Source organism: Oncorhynchus mykiss, chromosome 23 (genome assembly GCF_057628025.1).
Source record: "Oncorhynchus mykiss isolate SJ-2025 chromosome 23, ASM5762802v1, whole genome shotgun sequence".
NCBI classification, from domain to species: domain Eukaryota; kingdom Metazoa; phylum Chordata; class Actinopteri; order Salmoniformes; family Salmonidae; genus Oncorhynchus; species Oncorhynchus mykiss.
The window spans coordinates 52,880,001-52,904,829 of NC_143044.1; the positions used below are offsets into that span (position 1 = coordinate 52,880,001).

The following is a 24,829-nucleotide window of genomic DNA, read 5'->3' on the forward strand; positions in this document are numbered from 1 at the left end:
GTTATAGATACAGAGTGGGTAGGAAGGTATGTCAACATACATGTTGTTATAGATACAGAGTGGGTAGGAAGGTATGTCAACATACATGTTGTTATAGATACAGAGTGTGTAGGAAGGTATGTCAACATACATGTTGTTATAGATACAGAGTTGGTAGGAAGGTATGTCAACATACATGTTGTTATAGATACAGAGTGGGTAGGAAGGTATGTCAACATACATGTTGTTATAGATACAGAGTGGGTAGGAAGGTATGTCAACATACATGTTGTTATAGATACAGAGTGGGTAGGAAGGTATGTCAACATACATGTTGTTATAGATACAGAGTGGGTAGGAAGGTATGTCAACATACATGTTGTTATAGATACAGAGTGGGTAGGAAGGTATGTCAACATACATGTTGTTATAGATACAGAGTGGGTAGGAAGGTATGTCAACATACATGTTGTTATAGATACAGAGTGGGTAGGAAGGTATGTCAACATACATGTTGTTATAGATACAGAGTGGGTAGGAAGGTATGTCAACATACATGTTGTTATAGATACAGAGTGGGTAGGAAGGTATGTCAACATACATGTTGTTATAGATACAGAGTTGGTAGGAAGGTATGTCAACATACATGTTGTTATAGATACAGAGTTGGTAGGAAGGTATGTCAACATACATGTTGTTATAGATACAGAGTGGGTAGGAAGGTATGTCAACATACCTATTTTGCAATTTTAAAAAAACAAAAATGAAGGATTTTCAGAAAGATCATTTTGAGAAAGTATGTTTTTGTTGTGTTTACTGTATTTGCTATTACAGTACCGTACTGTTCAGTCTGTTTGTTCACTCTGGAATATGGAAGGGTTTGTGGAGTTCAAGGTTAGCTACTGAGAGAAGGGAAAACAGTAGGAAACTATATGGATGTGTGGTGGATGCTGTTAAGACCAATACCCTTTAGAAAAACATAAACAATATGGATTTTCTACACTGAGTGTACAAAACATTAAGAATACCTTCCTAATATTGAGTTGCACCCAGTCCTTTTGCCCTCAGAACAGCCTCAATTCGTCGGGTCATGGACTCACAAGGTGTCAAAAGCGCTCCACAGGGATGCTGGTCCATGTTGACTCCAATGCTTCCCACAGCTGTGTCAAGTTGACTGGATGTCCTTTGGGTGGTGGGCCATTCTTGATACACACAAGAATCTGTGTGAAAAACCCAGCAGCGTTGCAGTTCTTTACATGAACCAGTGCGCCTGACACCTACTATTATACCCCGTTCAAAAGGCACTTCAATATGTTGTCTCGCCCATTCACCCTCTGAATGGCACAACTAGACAATCCATGTCTCAACTGTCTCAAGGCTTCAAAATCCTTGTTTAACCTGTCTCCTCCCCTTCATCTACACTGATGGAAGTGGATTTAACAAGTGACATCAATAAGGGATCATAGCTTTCGCCTGGATTCAACTAGTCAGTCTATGTCATGGAAAGACCCGGTGTTCTTAATGGTTTGTCCTCTCAGTGTCTTTTAAGCATCAGTGTATTTTTCTCTTGGAAATAGGGGTTTTATTTTCCCCAACTTCTATCATCACTACCTGGGTGATAGAACATCCTTTATTCCCTCACCACCACCTGGGTGATAGAACGTCCTTTATTCCCTCACCACCACCTGGGTGATAGAACATCCTTTATTCCCTCACCACCACCTGGGTGATTGAACATCCTTTATTCCCTCATCACCACCTGGGTGATAGAACATCCTTTATTCCCTCAAAACCACCTGGGCTGATAGAACATCCTTTATTCCCTCACCACTACCTGGGTGATAGAACATCCTTTATTCCCTCACCACCACCTGGGTGATTGAACATCCTTTATTCCGTCATCACCACCTGGGTGATAGAACATCCTTTATTCCCTCACCACCACCTGGGTGATAGAACATCCTTTATTCCCTCATCACCACCTGGGTGATAGAACATCCTTTATTCCCTCAAAACCACCTGGGCTGATAGAACATCCTTTATTCCCTCACCACCACCTGGGTGATTGAACATCCTTTATGCCCTCACCACCACCTGGGCTGATAGAACATCCTTTATTCCCTCACCACCACCTGGGTGATTGAACATCCTTTATGCCCTCACCACCACCTGGGTGATAGAACATCCTTTATGCCCTCATCACCACCTGGGTGATAGAACATCCTTTATGCCCTCATCGCCACCTGGGTGATAGAAAGTTATTTATGCCCTCACCACCACCTGGGTGATAGAACATCCTTTATGCCCTCACCACCACCTGGGTGATAGAACATCCTTTATGCCCTTGCCACCACCTGGGTGATAGAACATCCTTTATGCCCTCACCACTACCTGGGTGATAGAACAACCTATATGCCCTCACCACTACCTGGGTGATAGAATGTCCTTTATTCCCTCACCACCACCTGGGTGATAGAATGTCCTTTATTCCCTCACCACCACCTGGGTGATAGAACGTCCTTTATTCCCTCACCACCACCTGGGTGATAGAACATTCTTTATGCCCTCACCACCTGGGTGATAGAACGTCCTTTATTCCCTCACCACCACCTGGGTGATAGAACGTCCTTTATTCCCTCACCACCACCTGGGTGATAGAATGTACTTTATTCCCTTACCACCACCTGGGTGATAGAACATTCTTTATTCCCTCAAACCTGTCATAGAAGGTCCATGAAGGTCAATAAGCATCTCATGGTTAATAAACAGCAGGGTTGGGGTCAGTTCCTGAATCGACTTAATTGAAATGGAATTGATCCCAACCCAGATATACAGTGATAATAATGTGTGTAGGTCCTAAACTCAAAAGAGTGTTCATTTAAACAGACTGATTATTCCCAAAATGATTTGCATAACTGATGAAACCCAAAGAGCCCACCCTCTCTCTACTGTGTCTGTAACCCCTTATATCCCTGAGTTGTGCCACAGCTGTTCTTGTGTTCTGTCCATGCTTAGAATGACGTACCTCTACACTACTACAGAAATCAAACCTGGTCCCTGATCTAGTTATGCTGTCTTGCCAACTCTGATGGTCATTGTCATGTCTTGTCATTCAATAGGATTTAGCAACACAGCTCAAACTGATCTGAGACCTGGCGATCACATTTATAACAGCAGAGTTAATACTAAACTTCCTGTCTTACAGCTCAAACTGATCTGGGACCTGGCTATCATATTTATAACAGCAGAGATAATACTAAACTTCCTGTCTTACAGCTCAAACTGATCTGGGACCTGGCTATCATATTTATAACAGCAGAGATTGTAACGGTTTTCTTCTATCTCCTCCTCTGATGAAGAGGTAGAACAAGGATCGGACCAAAATGCAGCGTGTAGATTGCGATCCATGTTTTAATGAACAAAACGTAAAACACGAATCAATACAAACACTACAAAATAAAGAACGTGATGAACGTAACGAAAACCTAAACAGCCTATCTGGTGAAAACACATAGACAGGAACAATCACCCACAAACACACAGTGAACCCCAGGCTACCTAAATATGGTTCCCAATCAGAGACAATGACGAACACCTGCCTCTGACTGAGAACCATATCAGGCTGAACATAGAAATAGACAAACAAGACATGAAACATAGAATGCCCACTCAGATCACACCCTGACCAATCAAAACATAGAAAATACAAAGTAAACTATGGTCAGGGCGTGACAGTACCCCCCCCCCCCCAAGGTGCGGACTCCGGCCGCAAAACCTGAACCTATAGGGGAGGGTCTGGGTGGGCATCTGTCCGCGGTGGCGGCTCTGGCGCTGGACGTGGACCCCACTCCATGACAGTTTTAATCCCCCTCCTAAACGTCCCTAAATAGGTTACCCACCACAATGATAACATGGGACAGAGGGACAGCTCGGGACAGAGGTAACTCGGGACAGCTCGGGACAGAGGTAACTCGGGACAGATGGGTAGCTCAGCCCTGAGAGGAAGCTCAGCACTGAGAAGAAGCTCAGCACTCAGAGGAAGCTCAGGCAGGTGGTTGGATCCGGCAGATCCTGGCTGGCTGGCGGTTCTGGAAGATCCTGGCTGAATGGCGGATCCGGAAGATCCTGGCTGACTGGCGGATCCGGAAGATCCTGGCTGACTGGCGGATCCGGAAGATCCTGGCTGACTGGCGGATCCGGAAGATCCTGGCTGACTGGCGGATCCGGAAGAGTCTGGTCGACTGGCAGATCTGGGAGAATCTGGTCGACTGGCAGATCTGGGAGAATCTGGTCGACTGGCAGATCTGGAAGAGTCTGGACGACTGGCAGATCTGGAAGAGTCTGGACGACTGGCAGATCTGGAAGAGTCTGGACGACTGGCAGATCTGGAAGAGTCTGGACGACTGGCAGATCTGGAAGAGTCTGGACGACTGGCAGATCTAGAAGAGTCTGGACGACTGGCAGATCTGGAAGAGTCTGATCGACTGGCAGATCTGGAAGCGTCTGGTCGACTGGCAGATCTGGAAGAGTCTGGTCGACTGGCAGATCTGGAAGAGTCTGGTCGACTGGCAGAGCTGGAAGAGTCTGGTCGACTGGCAGATCTGGAAGAGTCTGGTCGACTGGCAGATCTGGAAGAGTCTGGACGACTGGCAGATCTGGAAGCTCTGGCTGCTCCATGCTGACTGACAGCTCTGGCTGCTCCATGCTGGCAGACTGCTCTGGCTGCTCCATGATGACTGGCTGCTCCATGCTGACTGGCAGCTCTGGCTGCTCCATGCTGACTGACTGCTCCATGCTGACTGGCAGCTCTGGCTGCTCCATGCTGACTGGCTGCTCTGGCTGCTCCATGCTGACTGGCTGCTCCATGCTGACTGGCTGCTCCATGCTGACTGGCGGCCCTGGCTGCTCCATGCTGACTGGCGGCCCTGGCTGCTCCATGCTGACTGGCGGCCCTGGCTGCTCCATGCTAACTGGCGGCCCTGGCTGCTCCATGCTAACTGGCAGCTCTGGCGGCTCCTTGCAGACTGGCGGCTCCTTGCAGACTGGCAGCTTTGGCGGCATCCTGCAGACAGGCAGCTCTGGCGGCTCCTTGCAGACTGGCAGCTCCATGCAGACTGGCAGCTCTATGCAGACTGGCAGCTCCTTGCAGACTGGCAGCTCCTTGCAGACTGGCAGCTCCTTGCAGACTGGCAGCTCCTTGCTAACTGGCAGCTCCTTGCTAACTGGAAGCTCTATGCTAACTGGAAGCTCTATGCTAACTGGCAGCTCTATGCTAACTGGCAGCTCTATGCTAACTGGCAGCTCTATGCTAACTGGCAGTTCTATGCTAACTGGCAGTTCTGAACAGGCGGGAGACTCCGGCAGCGCTGTAGAGAAGGAAGGCTCTAACAGCGCTAAACAGGCGGGAGACTCCGACAGCGCTGAAGAGGAGGGAGGCTCTGGCAGCGCTGGACAGGCGAGGCGCACTGTAGGCCTGATGCGTGGTGCTGGCACTGGTGGTACTGGGCCGAGGACACGCACAGGAAGCCTGGTGCGGGGAGCTGCTACCGGAGGGCTGGGGTGTGGAGGTGGTACTGGAAAAACCGGACCGTGCAGGTGCACTGGAGCTCTTGTGCACCGAGCCTGCCCAACCTTACCTGGTTGAATGCTCACGGTCGCCCTGCCAGTGCGGCGAGGTGGAATAGCCCGCACTGGGCTATGCAGGCAAACCGGAGACACCGAGCGCAAGGCTGGTGCCATGTAAGCCGGCCCAAGGAGACGCACTGGGGACCAGCTGCGTAGAGCCGGCTTCATGGCATTAGGCTCGACGCTCAATCTAGCCCGGCCGACACGCGGAGCTGGAATATACCGCACCGGGCTATGCACCCGCACTGGAGACACCGTGCGCACCACTGCATAACACGGTGCCTGTCCGGTCTCTCTAGCCCCCCGGTAAGCACAGGGAGTCTGCCCAGGTCTCCTACCTGGCGTAGCCATACTCCCTGTTAGCCCCCCCCCAAGAAATTTTTGGGGCTGCCTCTCGGGCTTCCTTGCCAGCCGTGTTCCCTCATATCGCCGGCTCCTCTCTCCGGCTGCCTCTGCTCTCCTAAGTGCCTCCACCTGTTCCCATGGGAGGCGATCTCTTCCAGCCAGTATCTCCTCCCAAGTGTAACAGCCCTTGCCATCCAAAACGTCCTCCCATGTCCATTCCTCTTTACGCTGCTGCTGCTGCCTGTTGACACGCTGCTTGGTCCGTTGGTGGTGGGTGATTCTGTAACGGTTTTCTTCTATCTCCTCCTCTGATGAAGAGGTAGAACAAGGATCGGACCAAAATGCAGCATGTAGATTGCGATCCATGTTTTAATGAACAAAACGTAAAACACGAATCAATACAAACACTACAAAATAAAGAACGTGATGAACGTAACGAAAACCTAAACAGCCTATCTGGTGAAAACACATAGACAGGAACAATCACCCACAAACACACGGTGAACCCCAGGCTACCTAAATATGGTTCCCAATCAGAGACAATGACGAACACCTGCCTCTGACTGAGAACCATATCAGGCTGAACATAGAAATAGACAAACAAGACATGAAACATAGAATGCCCACTCAGATCACACCCTGACCAATCAAAACATAGAAAATACAAAGTAAACTATGGTCAGGGCGTGACAGAGATACTAAATACTAAACGTTCTCTCTTACAGCTCAAACTGATCTGGGGCCTGGCTATCACATATATAACACCAGAGATACTTAACCTCCTGTCTTACTTATTCTCTTCATGATGCTGTGTTGTATGTCATTTCTGGAAGGATTAGATTGCAGTGTTATTTTTTGGCTTGTTGTAGGAAATATTTTCCCACAGTTGTGGGTGGATTCAATAGGCTACACACAGTTCAAATAAATCTGCAGGCCTCAATCTCAAATGAATGGGAATGATTATTCATTTATTTTATTTTCATTTGGGAATCCGACCTCTTCATTTACTTGAAATAGGCATCTGTTTTCTCTGCCTAGAAGCAATGTTTTGTATTTTCCCCATTGCAAGCTTTGATTGAATGGCAGCCAGCCATGTCAGCCAAGGTCTTATAATGTGTTAGACATGCATTCCCACGGGGAGAGGAGAACACAATATAAACTTCTACTGTACTTGGTGGAAATAGTTGATGTTCTGGTATGTGGTCTATTGAAGTGTGTAATAATGCAGTACTCCTAGCTACAGGAGTTAGGACCAGACTACATGAGGTGAACTCACAAACTCAGAATAACAACAGCAGGCTTTATGGTGTCTATTGATTTGTGTTGTTCAAACCGTCGGTTCACAACGAATATAGTAACACAAGCTACTCCCAATAAGTCAGCCTTAAGGCTTCCTGTATATCAGAATAGATTGGGTGGGAGCAGGGGAAGGGTCGGTAGGTTATATTTTTAATGGTTGTGGATGCATCCCAAATGGCACCCTATTTCTTATGTAATGCACTTCCTGATGGATCTGGTCAAAAGTAGTGCACTATTTAGGAAATAGAGTGCCATTTGGCACCACCATGTTCAGTTCATACCGACAGAGCGTGAGGAAAGATGTGGAATGCTTGAGGCCATCTAGAGAGAAGAAACCAATCACTACTCTCAGTGCTATCACACAGATTCAACCTAACATAGCAGGCGCAAAAAGACGCCTGGGCGGAGTTCCCACATCCGGTTTCAGAAGAAAAAGAAGCTACTGTAAGTTGAATTAGCTGTATTTCTGATAAACGGATGCATCCGGGTGCTGTAAACCCCGCTTAGGGTACACTGGATGTCAGGGAATACACATAGAACACCAAGATCTTCCACAACCGCTGAACCTGTCGATAGGAGGTTATGCCTGGGCTCCACCTACCGTTGATCCTGTCGATAGGGGGTCATGCCTGGGCTCCACCTTGTGCCGTTGATCCTGTCGATAGGGGGTCACGCTTGGGCTCCACCTTGTGCCGTTGATCCTGTCGATAGGGGGTCACGCTTGGGCTCCACCTTGTGCCGTTGATCCTGTCGATAGGGGGTCACGCCTGGGCTCCACCTACCGTTGTTGAACCTGTCGATAGGAGGTTATGCCTGGGCTCCACCTACCGTTGTTGAACCTGTCGATAGGGGGTCACGCCTGGGCTCCACCTACCGTTGATCCTGTCGATAGGAGGTTATGCCTGGGCTCCACCTACCGTTGTTGATCCTGTCGATAGGAGGTTATGCCTGGGCTCCACCTACCTTTGTTGATCCTGTCAATAGGGGGTCACGCCTGGGCTCCACCTACCGTCGTTGATCCTGCCGATAGGGGGTCACGTCTGGGCTCCACCTACAGTACAACCTTTTGTGCCTGTTTATGATATTTGATGGAGGAGAGGATTTGTACCCTGTGGACACCTCACTATCCTTTGTCAAATGTAGTGTATAGTGCCCTGATCCCCAAGACTATTCTGTCCTAGAAATAGCAATGTATATGACCCTTGACAAGAAGCTCAACAGGAATTCATGCTCATATCAGCTCTCCCTGCAAATAACCACAAAGAAGGGGAGGAGGAGGAGGAACAGGAAGAGAGGGAAGCTGCATTGCACTCAGAGAGCAGAGGTAAAAAAACATGCTGCATGCCACTGAGGGAGCGTCCACAGACAATCAGTTCAAACTGACTATAGAAACTCAGATTGAGCTGTTGCTATAAAGCCGTGAAGCAGCCGTTCAATAGACACTGTGGAAATACAAAACCAATGTTGAAACCAAATACAAAACCAGACTTAACAATAACAGCAGAATTTTTTTCCTGCATAACAGGCATCAATAATTCACCAGCCAAACAGAGGAGCACCGACCAGTCACAGAGGGGAGCTCTGTAAAGGACGCCGCGCTGCTTGATTAGCCATTACAGCTTCCTCCTGAAGCGTCTTACCAGTTGGCGCCAAGTGAAAAAGCTAACTATTCACTGACGTAAGTGGAGACGCCTCAGACCGAGGAATACGTTTCACAAATCCCCCTGTTAGAACAGCTGTAGTGCAGAATTAAGGGAATAGACTACCATTTGGGATGCAGACATTGTATGTAGACATGGAGGGCTAGAAGGACTGAGGGGAAGGAAAGAGACAAAGACAGAGAGAAGGAAATCACGAGAAAGAGAGACAGACAGAGAGAAGGAAGTCACGAGAAAGAGACAGACAGAGAGAAGGAAATCACGAGAAAGAGAGACAGACAGAGAGAAGGAAATCACGAGAAAGAGAGACAGACAGAGAGAAGGAAGTCACGAGAAAGAGACAGACAGAGAGAAGGAAGTCACGAGAAAGAAAGAGACAATATGCAAGTTACAATATATTTGCTAAGATATAGAGCCTAATGTTGCGTGCACGACCAGGGTCTGATTGGTGTGCCGAGATATGCCACAGATGTTTAATTTATTCTGGGGAGGGAGGGGGGAGGGAGGGAGAGATGGGGAGAGAGAGAGGATATTCCCATTAAGTCCCTCCCTGGTGTAAAATCCAGTGAATCAGTGGTCAGTGCTAAAATGGGAAGAGAACAAGGGAGAACGAGGCAGGCAGCATTATTGAATCAACTATGCGTTTAGAACTAGTAAGCTGTTGATTGTAATTGATAATCACTGGGATTAGTTATTGTCCCCCTAGCTACCAGCAGTGAACATTATGTAGGGTATTTGAAATGTTGCTCGCCTGCCAAGAACCTTTGTTAGCAGCGACTAATGAAAAGAAAATGGGGATGGGGAAAAGGCAGTATTCTAAAACAGGCCATCATCCTCATATCATTGTGAGGTGGTGGTACGGCATGGTGTCTCTGTGGTACGGCATGGTGAATCAACAGTGCTGTCTTGTGGCAGCTGCTAGTACTGCCGATGCTGGTGACGTGTTTGGAAACAAAATAATCAAAGACATTTATGTAATGGTGATGTTAAGATTGATGTCGTAAGAGCTGTATATAGATGTATGGTGATATAGAGATACATTGGTTCTGGGTGTAACACACAGTTCGGTGTGTAATATTTCAGCTACTGTACACTTCTATTTCATCCAGGTCTATAATGTTTCATGTCCATAGGACTAAGATATGTAGGCTACTGTCAGTTATCCTCACTGGGGATTATATTTTATTCTATTCTATACTGTCAATTATCCTCACTGGGGCTTCTAGTCTATTCTATACTGTCAGTTATCCTCACTGAGGATTCTAGTTTATTCTATTCTATACTGTCAGTTATCCTCACTGGGGCTTCTAGTCTATTCTATTCTATACTGTCAATTATCCTCACTGGGGCTTCTAGGCTATTCTATTCTATACTGTCAATTATCCTCACTGGGGCTTCTAGTCTATTCTATTCTATACTGTCAATTATCCTCACTCGGGCTTCTAGTCTATTCCATTCTATACTGTCAGTTATCATTACTGGGGTTTCCTAATCTATTCTATTGTATACTGTCAGTTATCCTCACCAGGTCTTCCTAGTCTGTTCTATTCTATACTGTCAGTTATCCTCACTGGGGGTTCCTAGTCTATTCTTGTCTATTCTATTCTTATAACTTGTGCCATTATGTTAGATTACTCTTTATCGGTGAGCAATTGTAATGTTGTCGCATTTCTGCCTCATATTTGTTGGTGAGTAACAGAACTATATGTCCCTTGATGGTGAGTAACAGAACTATATGTCCCATGAAGGTGAGCAGCATAACTATGTGTTTCTTGAGGGTGAGTAACAGAACTATACGTCCCTTGATGGTGAGTAACAGAACTATATGTTTGTTGATGGTGAGTAACAGAATTATATGTTTGTTGATGGTGAGTAACAGAACTATATGTTTGTTGATGGTGAGTAACAGAACTATATGTTTGTTGATGGTGAGTAACAGAACTATATTTGTCTTGATGGTGAGTAACAGAACTATATGTTTGTTGTTGGTGAGTAACAGAACTATGTGTCCCTTGATGGTGAGTAACAGAACTATATGTCCCTTGATGGTGAGTAACAGAACTATATGTCCCTTGATGGTGAGTAACAGAACTATATGTCCCTTGATGGTGAGTAACAGAACTATATGTCCCTTGATGGTGAGTAACAGAACTATATGTCCCTTGATGGTGAGTAACAAAACTATATGTCCCTTGATGGTGAGTAACGGAACTATATTTGTCTTGATGGTGAGTAACAGGACTCTATGTTCCTTGATGGTGAGTAACAAAACTATATGTCCCTTGATGGTGAGTAACGGAACTATATTTATCTTGATTATGAGTAACAAAACTGTATGTTCCTTGATGGTGAGTAACAAAACTATATGTTCCTTGATGGTGAGCAACAAACTGTAACAGAGTTTGTATATTGCTTTTTATTTTCCCCTGCAGCCATCAACATCACCCGGGCCAGGTTCAGTGGGAATGATGAGTTTGGGTACACCTCGTTCATAGCGTACTCTTCCATCCCCAGTCTCAGTGTCTACTACGAGTTCCAACTGAAACTAACGTTCGCCGACAGAGCCTCAGCTCTGAAGGACAACCTCATCCTCTTCTCTGGACAGAAAGGACAGGGTGAGGATGGAGCAGTCTATTTTTCTTTTGTTAAAGGAGAGTTGAATTCCATTCAACCTTTAGGATTTTTCATTCATTTGTTTTGAAAAGGAGTGGGGCAGTCCCAATGTGTGGCTCCTAATAGATTTTTCAGGGCGATAGATTACACGCACGCACGCAGGCACACACACACACGCACACACACAAACACACACACAAAAACACACTCTCTCTCCCACACACACACACACACAGACTTTCCACTCACTTTCCCGCTAATAAAGATATTTTTGCCAAGGGACTCCCTTTGGCAGAGTACGAGACTGTTTCAACCTGTTTTCTACTGATGAGTGTTCCAGACATCTCCCCGCAATTAATTCAACTCTCATCTAAACTATTGTTTTCGACTTCAAGAGTTTTTTATTTTCTTTCAGAGAGGGTAATAAAATAAAGGCTGTAGTTGGCAGCCAATGGATGAAGAGGTGATACAAGCAAGCAAATGACTCCCATTCATTTATGTTAATAGCTTTTAATGTTCTTTGATATGAGGCAGATGAGACATCATTTGGATACACTATTAATAAGGGACAGATGTAGCTCTATCCTTCCTTCCTTCCTTCCTTCCTTCCTTCCTTCCTTCCTTCCTTCCTTCCTTCCTTCCTTCCTTCCTTCCTTCCTTCCTTCCTTCCTTCCTTCCTTCCTTCCTTCCTTCCTTCCTTCCTTGCTTTCTTCCTTCCTTCCTTCCTTCCTTCCTTCCTTCCTTCCTTCCTTCCTTCCTTCCTTCCTTCCTTCCTTTCCTTTCCTTTCCTTCCTTCCTTCCTTTCCTTTCCTTCCTTCCTTCCTTCCTTCCTTCCCTTCCCTTCCCTTTCCTTTCCTTCCTTACTTTTAAATGTTTCCTTTCTCTCAGGTCAACTTTAATAGCTGCTTAACTGAATGCCATGTCATCAGTGCACAGTATGTTTAATCAAAAGACGACAGAGGGTGCATCCCAAATGGCACCCTATTTCCTATATGGTGCATATGTAGCCCACAGGGCTCTGGTCAAAACTAGTACTATGTAGGGAATAGGGTGCCATTTGGGACAGCTGAATAGGAAACACAAGGGTTGGGTTGTGGATCTTCTGCACTTGGATGGTTCCCTCTAGAGATGACTATTTAGGGTGATTCATAGAGGGAGAGGAGGAAGGAGACAGCCAACTTGAATAATGATGTAGTCGTCGGGGGAAGGAAACGAACAGAAAGACTAGCACTGTACAAAGAAAGAAAGAGGACAAAATAAAAAGAGGGAAATTAAAAGGGAAGGATGACGAACAACGAACAACTATAATTGGTCTGATAAATTGACATCAAACCTCCATGGGACATCCAGTAGAATGATTTGCTTTATATTAAACATGTTGGATTGTATGACAGCAATTACAAAATGTCTAATCAAGTTAGACGTTTTCGAACTTTAGAAGCAATTATACCAAACATAGATATACAAACTATTGAAGAAATAGAAAAGTAGTAAGTATATAAAACCAAAAGTAGTCCTCCGTGACGCTGGTCCCTCCACCCATATACTGCTCCATGAAGCACAACCATCCTTCACTAGATGGTGTGACAAAGACTTCCTCACCCCAAAAAAACATCAAGATTATTGACATACTCATTGTTTTAGCTTAGATTCATTCAGACAGAAATGGGGTTCAGCAATGTCACATAGCTAATGTTTTGAAATGTTATGCAGCACATAGTAGTCGGACTACTTGATGATCCCATTACACTTTGTGAGATACGAGTCCATGTCATATGGTCCAGATATATAGTACATATCCCATAGTAATTTAATCATCATACAGCATGTAATCTATATTGTATATATGATATGTGTTCTATATTGTATATATGTGTTCTATATTGAATATATGATATGTGTTCTATATTGTATACATGTGTTCTATATTTTATATGTGTGCTCTATATTGTATATATGTGTTCTATATTGTATATATGATATGTGTTCTATATTGTATACATGTGTTCTATATTTTATATGTGTGCTCTATATTGTATATATGTGTTCTATATTGTATATATGATATGTGTTCTATATTGTATACATGTGTTCTATATTTTATATGTGTGCTCTATATTGTATATATGTGTTCTATATTGTATATATGTGTTCTATATTGAATATATGATATGTGTTCTATATTGTATACATGTGTTCTATATTGAATATATGATATGTGTTCTATATTGTATACATGTGTTCTATATTTTATATGTGTGTTCTATATTGTATACATGTGTTCTATATTGTATATGTGTGCTCTATATTGTATATATGTGTTCTATATTGAATATATGATATGTGTTCTATATTGTATATATGTGTTCTATATTGAATATATGATATGTGTTCTATATTGAATATATGATATGTGTTCTGTATTGTATATATGTGTTCTATATTGTATACATGTGTTCTATATTGTATATGTGTGCTCTATATTGTATACATGTGTTCTATATTGTATACATGTGTTCTATATTGTATATGTGTGCTCTATATTGTATACATGTGTTCTATATTGAATATATGATATGTGTTCTATATTGTATATATGTGTTCTATATTGTATATGTGTGCTCTATATTGTATATATGTGTTCTATATTGAATATATGATATGTGTTCTATATTGTATACATGTGTTCTATATTTTATATGTGTGCTCTATATTGTATATATGTGTTCTATATTGAATATATGATATGTGTTCTATATTGTATATATGTGTTCTATATTGAATATATGATATGTGTTCTATATTGTATACATGTGTTCTATATTGAATATATGATATGTGTTCTATATTGTATATATGTGTTCTATATTGTATATGTGTGCTCTATATTGTATATATGTGTTCTATATTGAATATATGATATGTGTTCTATATTGTATACATGTGTTCTATATTGAATATATGATATGTGTTCTATATTGTATATATGTGTTCTATATTGTATATGTGTGTTCTATATTGTACACATGTGTTCTATATTGTATATATGTGTTCTGTATTGTATATATGTGTTCTATATTGTATATATGTGTTCTCTATTGTGTATATGATATGTGTTCTATATTGCATGTATGAAATATGTGTTCGAAACTGTATATGTGTGTTCTATTTTGTATATATGTGTTCTATATTGTGTATATGATATGTGTTCTATATTGTATATATGATATGTGTTCTATATTGTATATATGTGTTCTATATTGTATATATGTGTTCTATATTGTATATTTGATATACAGTTGAAGTCAGAAGTTTACATACACATAGGTTGGAGTCATTAAAACTCACTTTTCAACCACTCCACACATTTCTTGTTTACAAACTATAGTTTTGGCAAGTTGGTTAGGACATCTACTTTGTGCATGAAACAAGTAATTTTTCCAACAATTGTTTAAAGACAGATTATTTCACTTATAATTCACTGTATCACAATTCCAGTGGGTCAGAAGTTTACATTAACTAAGTTGACTGTGTCTTTAAAAAGCTTGGATATTTCCAGAAAATGTCATGGCTTTAGAAGCTTCTGATAGGCTGATTGACATCATTTGAGTCAATTGGAGGTGTACCTGTGCATGTATTTCAAGGCCTACCTTCAAACTCAGTGCCTCTTTGCTTGACATCCTGGGAAAATCAAAAGAAATCAGCCAAGACCTCAGAAAAGTGATTGTAGACCTCCACAAGTCTGGTTCATCCTTGGGAGCAATTTCCAAATGCCTGAAGGTACCACGTTCACCTGTACAAACAATAGTACGCAAGTATAAGCACCATGGGTCCACGCAGCCGTCATACCGCTCAGGAAGGAGATGCGCTCTGTCTCCTAGAGATGAACGTACTTTGGTGCGAAAAGTGCAAATCAATCCCAGAACAACAGCAAAGGACCTTGTGAAGATGCTGGAGGAAACAGGTACAAAAGTATCTATACCCACAGTAAAACGAGTCCTATATCGACATAACCTGAAAGGCCGCTCAGCAAGGAAGAAGTCACTGCTCCAAAACCGCTATAAAAAAGCCAGACTAAGGTTTGCTACTGCACATGGGAACAAAGATTGTACTTTTTGGAGAAATGTCCTCTGGTCTGATGAAACAAAAATAGAACTGTTTAGCCATAATGACCATCATTATGTTTGGAGGAAAAAGGGGGAGGCTTGCAAGCCAAAGAACACCATCCCAACCGTGAAGCACGGGGGTAGCAGCATCATGTTGTTAGGGTGCTTTGCTGCAGGAGGGACTGGTGCACTTCACAAAATAGATGGCGTCATGAGGAAGGAAAATTATGTGGATATATTGAAGCAACATCTCAAGACATCAGTCAGGAAGTTAAAGCTTGTTTGCAAATGGGTCTTCCAAATGGACAATGACCCCAAGCATACTTTCAAAGTTGTGGAAAAATGGCTGAAGGACAACAGAGTCAAGGTATTGGAGGGCCATCACAAATCCCTGACCTCAATCCCATAGAACATTTGTGGGCAGAACTGAAAAGAGTGTGCGAGCACGGAGGCCTTACAAACCTGACTCAGTTACACCAGCTCTGTCAAGAGGAATGGGCCAAAATTCACCCAACTTATTGTGGGAAGCTTGTGGAAGGCTACCAAAATGTTTGACCAAAGTTAAACAATTTAATGGCAATGCTACCAAATACTAATTAAGTGTATGTGAACTTCTTACCCACTGGGAATGTGATGAAATAAATAAAAGCTGAAATAAATATTTCTCTCTACTATTATTCTGACATTTCACATTCTTAAAATAAAGTGGTGATCCTAACTGACCTAAGACAGAGAATTGTTACTAGGATGGGTGGAGCATGGGCGGTTATGGGCGGAGCAGTCACCGCCTGGTACGGCAACTGCTCCGCCCATAACCGTAAGGCTCTCCAGAGGGTAGTGAGGTCTGCACAACGCATCACCGGGGGCAAATTACCTGCCCTCCAGGACACCTACACCACCCGATGTCACAGGAAGGCCAAAAAGATCATCAAGGACGACAACCACCCGAGCCATTGCCTGTTCACCCCGCTATCATCCAGAAGGCGAGGTCAGTACAGGTGCATCAAAGCTGGTACCGAGAGACTGAAAAACAGCTTCTATCTCAAGGCCATCAGACTGTTAAACAGCCACCACTAACATTGAGGGGCTGCTTTCAACATACTGATTCAACTCCAGCCACTTAAATAATGGAAAAATTGATGTAATAAATGTATCACTAGCCACTTTACACAATGCCACTTTATATCATGTTTACATACCCTACATTTCTCATATCATATGTATATACTGTACTCTATACCATCTACTGCATCTTGCCATCTTGATGTAATAAATGTATCACTAGCCACTTTAAACAATGGCACTTTATATGTTTACATACCCTACATTACTCATATCATGTGTATATACTGTACTCCATACCATCTACTGCATCTTGCCTATGCCGTTCGGCCATCACTCATTCATATATTTTTATGTACATATTCTTATTCATTCCTTTACACTTAAGGTAGTTGTGAAAATGTTAGGTTAGATTACTTGTTACATATTACTGCATGGTCGGAACTAGAAGCACAAGCATTTCACAACACTCGCATTAACATCTGCTAACCATGTGTATGTGACAAATACAATTTGATTTGATTTGAGGATTAAATGTCAGGAATTATGAAAAACTGACTTTAAATGTATTTGGCTTAGGTGCATGTTAACTTCTGACTTCAACTGTATATGTGTTCTGTATTGTATATATATGTGTTCTGTATTGTATATATATGTTCTAAATTGTATATATGTGTTCTATATTGTATATATGTGTTCTATATTGTATATATGATATGTGTTCTATATTGTATATATGTGTTCTATATTGTATACAGTGCCTTGCGAAAGTATTCGGCCCCCTTGAACTTTGTGACCTTTTGCCACATTTCAGGCTTCAAACATAAAGATATAAAACTGTATTTTTTTGTGAAGAATCAACAACAAGTGGGACACAATCATGAAGTGGAACGACATTTATTGGATATTTCAAACTTTTTTAACAAATCAAAAACTGAAAAATTGTCCGTGCAAAATTATTCAGCCCCCTTAAGTTAATACTTTGTAGCGCCACCTTTTGCTGCGATTACAGCTGTAAGTCGCTTGGGGTATGTCTCTATCAGTTTTGCACATCGAGAGACTGAAATGTTTTCCCATTCCTCCTTGCAAAACAGCTCGAGCTCAGTGAGGTTGGATGGAGAGCATTTGTGAACAGCAGTTTTCAGTTCTTTCCACAGATTCTCGATTGGATTCAGGTCTGGACTTTGACTTGGCCATTCTAACACCTGGCTATATTTATTTTTGAACCATTCCATTGTAGATTTTGCTTTATGTTTTGGATCATTGTCTTGTTGGAAGACAAATCTCCGTCCCAGTCTCAGGTCTTTTGCAGACTCCATCAGGTTTTCTTCTAGAATGGTCCTGTATTTGGCTCCATCCATCTCCCCATCAATTTTAACCATCTTCCCTGTCCCTGCTGAAGAAAAGCAGGCCCAAACCATGATGCTGCCACCACCATGTTTGACAGTGGGCATGGTGTGTTCAGGGTGATGAGCTGTGTTGCTTTTACGCCAAACATAACGTTTTGCATTGTTGCCAAAAAGTTCAATTTTGGTTTCATCTGACCAGAGCACCTTCTTCCACATGTTTGGTGTGTCTCCCAGGTGGCTTGTGGCAAACTTTAAACAACACTTTTTATGGATATCTTTAAGAAATGGCTTTCTTCTTGCCACTCTTTCATAAAGGCCAGATTTGTGCAATATATGACTGATTGTTGTCCTATGGACAGAGTCTCCCACCTCAGCTGAAGATCTCTGCAGTTCATCCAGAGTGATCATGGGCCTCTTGGCTGCATCTCTGATCAGTCTTCTCCTTGTATGAGCTGAAAGTTTAGAGGGACGGCCAGGTCTTGGTAGATTTGCAGTGGTCTGATACTCCTTCCATTTCAATATTATCGCTTGCACAGTGCTCCTTGGGATGTTTAAAGCTTGGGAAATCTTTTTGTATCCAAATCCGGCTTTAAACTTCTTCACAACAGTATCTCGGACCTGCCTGGTGTGTTCCTTGTTCTTCATGATGCTCTCTGCGCTTTTAACGGACCTCTGAGACTATCACAGTGCAGGTGCATTTATACGGAGACTTGATTACACACAGGTGGATTGTATTTATCATCATTAGTCATTTAGGTCAACACTGGATCATTCAGAGATCCTCACTGAACTTCTGGAGAGAGTTTGCTGCTCTGAAAGTAAAGGGGCTGAATAATTTTGCACGCCCAATTTTTCAGTTTTTGATTTGTTAAAAAAGTTTGAGATATCCAATAAATGTCGTTCCACTTCATGATTGTGTCCCACTTGTTGTTGATTCTTCACAAAAAAATACAGTTTTATATCTTTATGTTTGAAGCCTGACAAAAAAAGCCTGGCAAAATGTCGCAAATTTCAAGGGGGCCGAATACTTTCGCAAGGCACTGTATATGTGTTCTATATTGTATATATGGGTTCTATATTGTATGTATGTGTTCTTTATTGTATATATGATATATGTGTCCTATACTGTATATATGTGTTCTCTATTGTATAAATGATATGTATTCTATATTGTATGAATGATATATGGGTTCTATATTGTATATATGTGTTCTGTACTGCACATGGGAACAAAGATTGTACTTTTTGGAGAAATGTCCTCTGGTCTGATGAAACAAAAATAGAACTGTTTAGCCATAATGACCATCATTATGTTTGGAGGAAAAAGGGGGAGGCTTGCAAGCCAAAGAACACCATCCCAACCGTGAAGCACGGGGGTAGCAGCATCATGTTGTTAGGGTGCTTTGCTGCAGGAGGGACTGGTGCACTTCACAAAATAGATGGCGTCATGAGGAAGGAAAATTATGTGGATATATTGAAGCAACATCTCAAGACATCAGTCAGGAAGTTAAAGCTTGTTTGCAAATGGGTCTTCCAAATGGACAATGACCCCAAGCATACTTTCAAAGTTGTGGAAAAATGGCTGAAGGACAACAGAGTCAAGGTATTGGAGGGCCATCACAAATCCCTGACCTCAATCCCATAGAACATTTGTGGGCAGAACTGAAAAGAGTGTGCGAGCACGGAGGCCTTACAAACCTGACTCAGTTACACCAGCTCTGTCAAGAGGAATGGGCCAAAATTCACCCAACTTATTGTGGGAAGCTTGTGGAAGGCTACCAAAATGTTTGACCAAAGTTAAACAATTTAATGGCAATGCTACCAAATACTAATTAAGTGTATGTGAACTTCTTACCCACTGGGAATGTGATGAAATAAATAAAAGCTGAAATAAATATTTCTCTCTACTATTATTCTGACATTTCACATTCTTAAAATAAAGTGGTGATCCTAACTGACCTAAGACAGAGAATTGTTACTAGGATGGGTGGAGCATGGGCGGTTATGGGCGGAGCAGTCACCGCCTGGTACGGCAACTGCTCCGCCCATAACCGTAAGGCTCTCCAGAGGGTAGTGAGGTCTGCACAACGCATCACCGGGGGCAAATTACCTGCCCTCCAGGACACCTACACCACCCGATGTCACAGGAAGGCCAAAAAGATCATCAAGGACGACAACCACCCGAGCCATTGCCTGTTCACCCCGCTATCATCCAGAAGGCGAGGTCAGTACAGGTGCATCAAAGCTGGTACCGAGAGACTGAAAAACAGCTTCTATCTCAAGGCCATCAGACTGTTAAACAGCCACCACTAACATTGAGGGGCTGCTTTCAACATACTGATTCAACTCCAGCCACTTAAATAATGGAAAAATTGATGTAATAAATGTATCACTAGCCACTTTACACAATGCCACTTTATATCATGTTTACATACCCTACATTTCTCATATCATATGTATATACTGTACTCTATACCATCTACTGCATCTTGCCATCTTGATGTAATAAATGTATCACTAGCCACTTTAAACAATGGCACTTTATATGTTTACATACCCTACATTACTCATATCATGTGTATATACTGTACTCCATACCATCTACTGCATCTTGCCTATGCCGTTCGGCCATCACTCATTCATATATTTTTATGTACATATTCTTATTCATTCCTTTACACTTAAGGTAGTTGTGAAAATGTTAGGTTAGATTACTTGTTACATATTACTGCATGGTCGGAACTAGAAGCACAAGCATTTCACAACACTCGCATTAACATCTGCTAACCATGTGTATGTGACAAATACAATTTGATTTGATTTGAGGATTAAATGTCAGGAATTATGAAAAACTGACTTTAAATGTATTTGGCTTAGGTGCATGTTAACTTCTGACTTCAACTGTATATGTGTTCTGTATTGTATATATATGTGTTCTGTATTGTATATATATGTTCTAAATTGTATATATGTGTTCTATATTGTATATATGTGTTCTATATTGTATATATGATATGTGTTCTATATTGTATATATGTGTTCTATATTGTATACAGTGCCTTGCGAAAGTATTCGGCCCCCTTGAACTTTGTGACCTTTTGCCACATTTCAGGCTTCAAACATAAAGATATAAAACTGTATTTTTTTGTGAAGAATCAACAACAAGTGGGACACAATCATGAAGTGGAACGACATTTATTGGATATTTCAAACTTTTTTAACAAATCAAAAACTGAAAAATTGTCCGTGCAAAATTATTCAGCCCCCTTAAGTTAATACTTTGTAGCGCCACCTTTTGCTGCGATTACAGCTGTAAGTCGCTTGGGGTATGTCTCTATCAGTTTTGCACATCGAGAGACTGAAATGTTTTCCCATTCCTCCTTGCAAAACAGCTCGAGCTCAGTGAGGTTGGATGGAGAGCATTTGTGAACAGCAGTTTTCAGTTCTTTCCACAGATTCTCGATTGGATTCAGGTCTGGACTTTGACTTGGCCATTCTAACACCTGGCTATATTTATTTTTGAACCATTCCATTGTAGATTTTGCTTTATGTTTTGGATCATTGTCTTGTTGGAAGACAAATCTCCGTCCCAGTCTCAGGTCTTTTGCAGACTCCATCAGGTTTTCTTCCAGAATGGTCCTGTATTTGGCTCCATCCATCTCCCCATCAATTTTAACCATCTTCCCTGTCCCTGCTGAAGAAAAGCAGGCCCAAACCATGATGCTGCCACCACCATGTTTGACAGTGGGCATGGTGTGTTCAGGGTGATGAGCTGTGTTGCTTTTACGCCAAACATAACGTTTTGCATTGTTGCCAAAAAGTTCAATTTTGGTTTCATCTGACCAGAGCACCTTCTTACACATGTTTGGTGTGTCTCCCAGGTGGCTTGTGGCAAACTTTAAACAACACTTTTTATGGATATCTTTAAGAAATGGCTTTCTTCTTGCCACTCTTTCATAAAGGCCAGATTTGTGCAATATATGACTGATTGTTGTCCTATGGACAGAGTCTCCCACCTCAGCTGAAGATCTCTGCAGTTCATCCAGAGTGATCATGGGCCTCTTGGCTGCATCTCTGATCAGTCTTCTCCTTGTATGAGCTGAAAGTTTAGAGGGACGGCCAGGTCTTGGTAGATTTGCAGTGGTCTGATACTCCTTCCATTTCAATATTATCGCTTGCACAGTGCTCCTTGGGATGTTTAAAGCTTGGGAAATCTTTTTGTATCCAAATCCGGCTTTAAACTTCTTCACAACAGTATCTCGGACCTGCCTGGTGTGTTCCTTGTTCTTCATGATGCTCTCTGCGCTTTTAACGGACCTCTGAGACTATCACAGTGCAGGTGCATTTATACGGAGACTTGATTACACACAGGTGGATTGTATTTATCATCATTAGTCATTTAGGTCAACACTGGATCATTCAGAGATCCTCACTGAACTTCTGGAGAGAGTTTGCTGCTCTGAAAGTAAAGGGGCTGAATAATTTTGCACGCCCAATTTTTCAGTTTTTGATTTGTTAAAAAAGTTTGAGATATCCAATAAATGTCGTTCCACTTCATGATTGTGTCCCACTTGTTGTTGATTCTTCACAAAAAAATACAGTTTTATATCTTTATGTTTGAAGCCTGACAAAAAAAGCCTGGCAAAATGTCGCAAATTTCAAGGGGGCCGAATACTTTCGCAAGGCACTGTATATGTGTTCTATATTGTATATATGGGTTCTATATTGTATGTATGTGTTCTTTATTGTATATATGATATATGTGTCCTATACTGTATATATGTGTTCTCTATTGTATAAATGATATGTATTCTATATTGTATGAATGATATATGGGTTCTATATTGTATATATGTGTTCTGTATTGTATATATGTGTCCTATACTGTATATATGTGTTCTCTATTGTATAAATGATATGTATTCTATATTGTATGAATGATATATGTGTTCTATATTGTATGAATGATATATGTATTCTATATTGTATGAATGATATATGTGTTCTATATTGTATATATGTGTTCTGTATTGTATATATGAAATATGTGTTCTATATTGTATATATGTGTTCTGTATTGTATATATGAAATATGTGTTCTATATTGTATATATGTGTCCTATACTGTATATGTGTGTTCTCTATTGTATAAATGATATGTGTTCTATATTGTATGTATGATATATGTGTTCTATATTGTATATATGTGTTCTATATTGTATATATGTGTTCTATATTGTATATATGTGTTCTGTATTGTATATATGTGTCCTATACTGTATATGTGTGTTCTCTATTGTATAAATGATATGTGTTCTATATTGTATGTATGATATATGTGTTCTATATTGTATATATGTGTCCTATACTGTATATGTGTGTTCTCTATTGTATAAATGATATGTGTTCTATATTGTATGTATGATATATGTGTTCTATATTGTATATATGTGTTCTATATTGTATATATGTGTTCTATATTGTATATATGTGTTCTGTATTGTATATATGTGTCCTATACTGTATATGTGTGTTCTCTATTGTATAAATGATATGTGTTCTATATTGTATGTATGATATATGTGTTCTATATTGTATATATGTGTTCTATATTGTATATATGTGTTCTATATTGTATATATGTGTTCTGTATTGTATATATGAAATATGTGTTCTATATTGTATATATGTGTTCTGTATTGTATATATGAAATATGTGTTCTATATTGTATATATGTGTTCTATATTGTATATATGTGTCCTATACTGTATATGTGTGTTCTCTATTGTATAAATGATATGTGTTCTATATTGTATATATGAAATATGTGTTCTATATTGTATGTATGTGTTCTGTATTGTATATACAGTGGGACAAAAAAGTATTTAGTCAGCCACCAATTGTGCAAGTTCTCCCACTTAAAAAGATGAGAGAGGCCTGTAATTTTCATCATAGGTACACTTCAACTATGACAGACAAAATTAGAATAAAAAAAATCCAGAAAATCACATTGTAGGATTTTTTATGAATGTATTATTTATGAATACAATTTTGTTTCTGGTGTCCTTTGACAGCTCTTTGGTCTTGGCCATAGTGGAGTTTGGAGTGTGACTGTTTGAGGTTGTGGACAGGTGTCTTTTATACTGATAACAAGTTCAAACAGGTGCCATTAATACAGGTAACGAGTGGAGGACAGAGGAGCCTCTTAAAGAAGAAGTTACAGGTCTGTGAGAGCCAGACATCTTGCTTGTTTGTAGGTGACCAAATACTTATTTTCCACCATAATTTGCAAATAAATTCATAAAAAATCCTACCATGTGATTTTCTGGATTTTTTTCTCTCGTTTTGTCTGTCATAGTCGAAGTGTACCTATGATGAAAATTACAGGCCTCTCTCATCTTTTTAAGTGGGAGAACTTGCACAATTGGTGGCTGACTAAATACTTTTTTGCCTCACTGTATATGTGTGTGTTCCATATTTTAATTCTATGGTTACAGGCATTGATGGAGATGACTTCCTAGTTCTGGGGGTTCGGAATGGCAGAATTGTTCACAAGTTCAACCTTGGATCTGGTGTGGGAACCATGGTCAGCGACCGGCTGAACCGTGAGATCGATATCCACACTGTGAACTTTGGCAGATCTAAGAGAACAGGATGGTTAAAGGTGCTTTTCTTTTTCAGTATCTTTCTACCCCTGAAAATAATGTGTAATCGATAGTGTGAGTCTCTTGGATGTTTTAGGATATGTTTCATATTGTAAAAAGGTTCCTTAATGCACTGTCATCTGAAAAC

At 41.3% G+C, this 24,829-nt stretch overlaps 1 protein-coding gene across 1 annotated transcript in view; it reads left to right on the forward strand.

Moving 5' to 3' along the window:
- The window catches only part of LOC110516873 (protein eyes shut homolog), a 240,571-nt gene that overhangs the window by 167,363 nt on the left and 48,379 nt on the right, over nucleotides 1-24,829 (forward strand). The window contains exons 16-17 of the mRNA XM_090217983.1: nucleotides 11,339-11,521; nucleotides 24,535-24,701. Coding sequence (XP_090074109.1) covers nucleotides 11,339-11,521; nucleotides 24,535-24,701 — 350 coding nt within the window. The remainder of the gene's footprint in view (nucleotides 1-11,338; nucleotides 11,522-24,534; nucleotides 24,702-24,829) is intronic.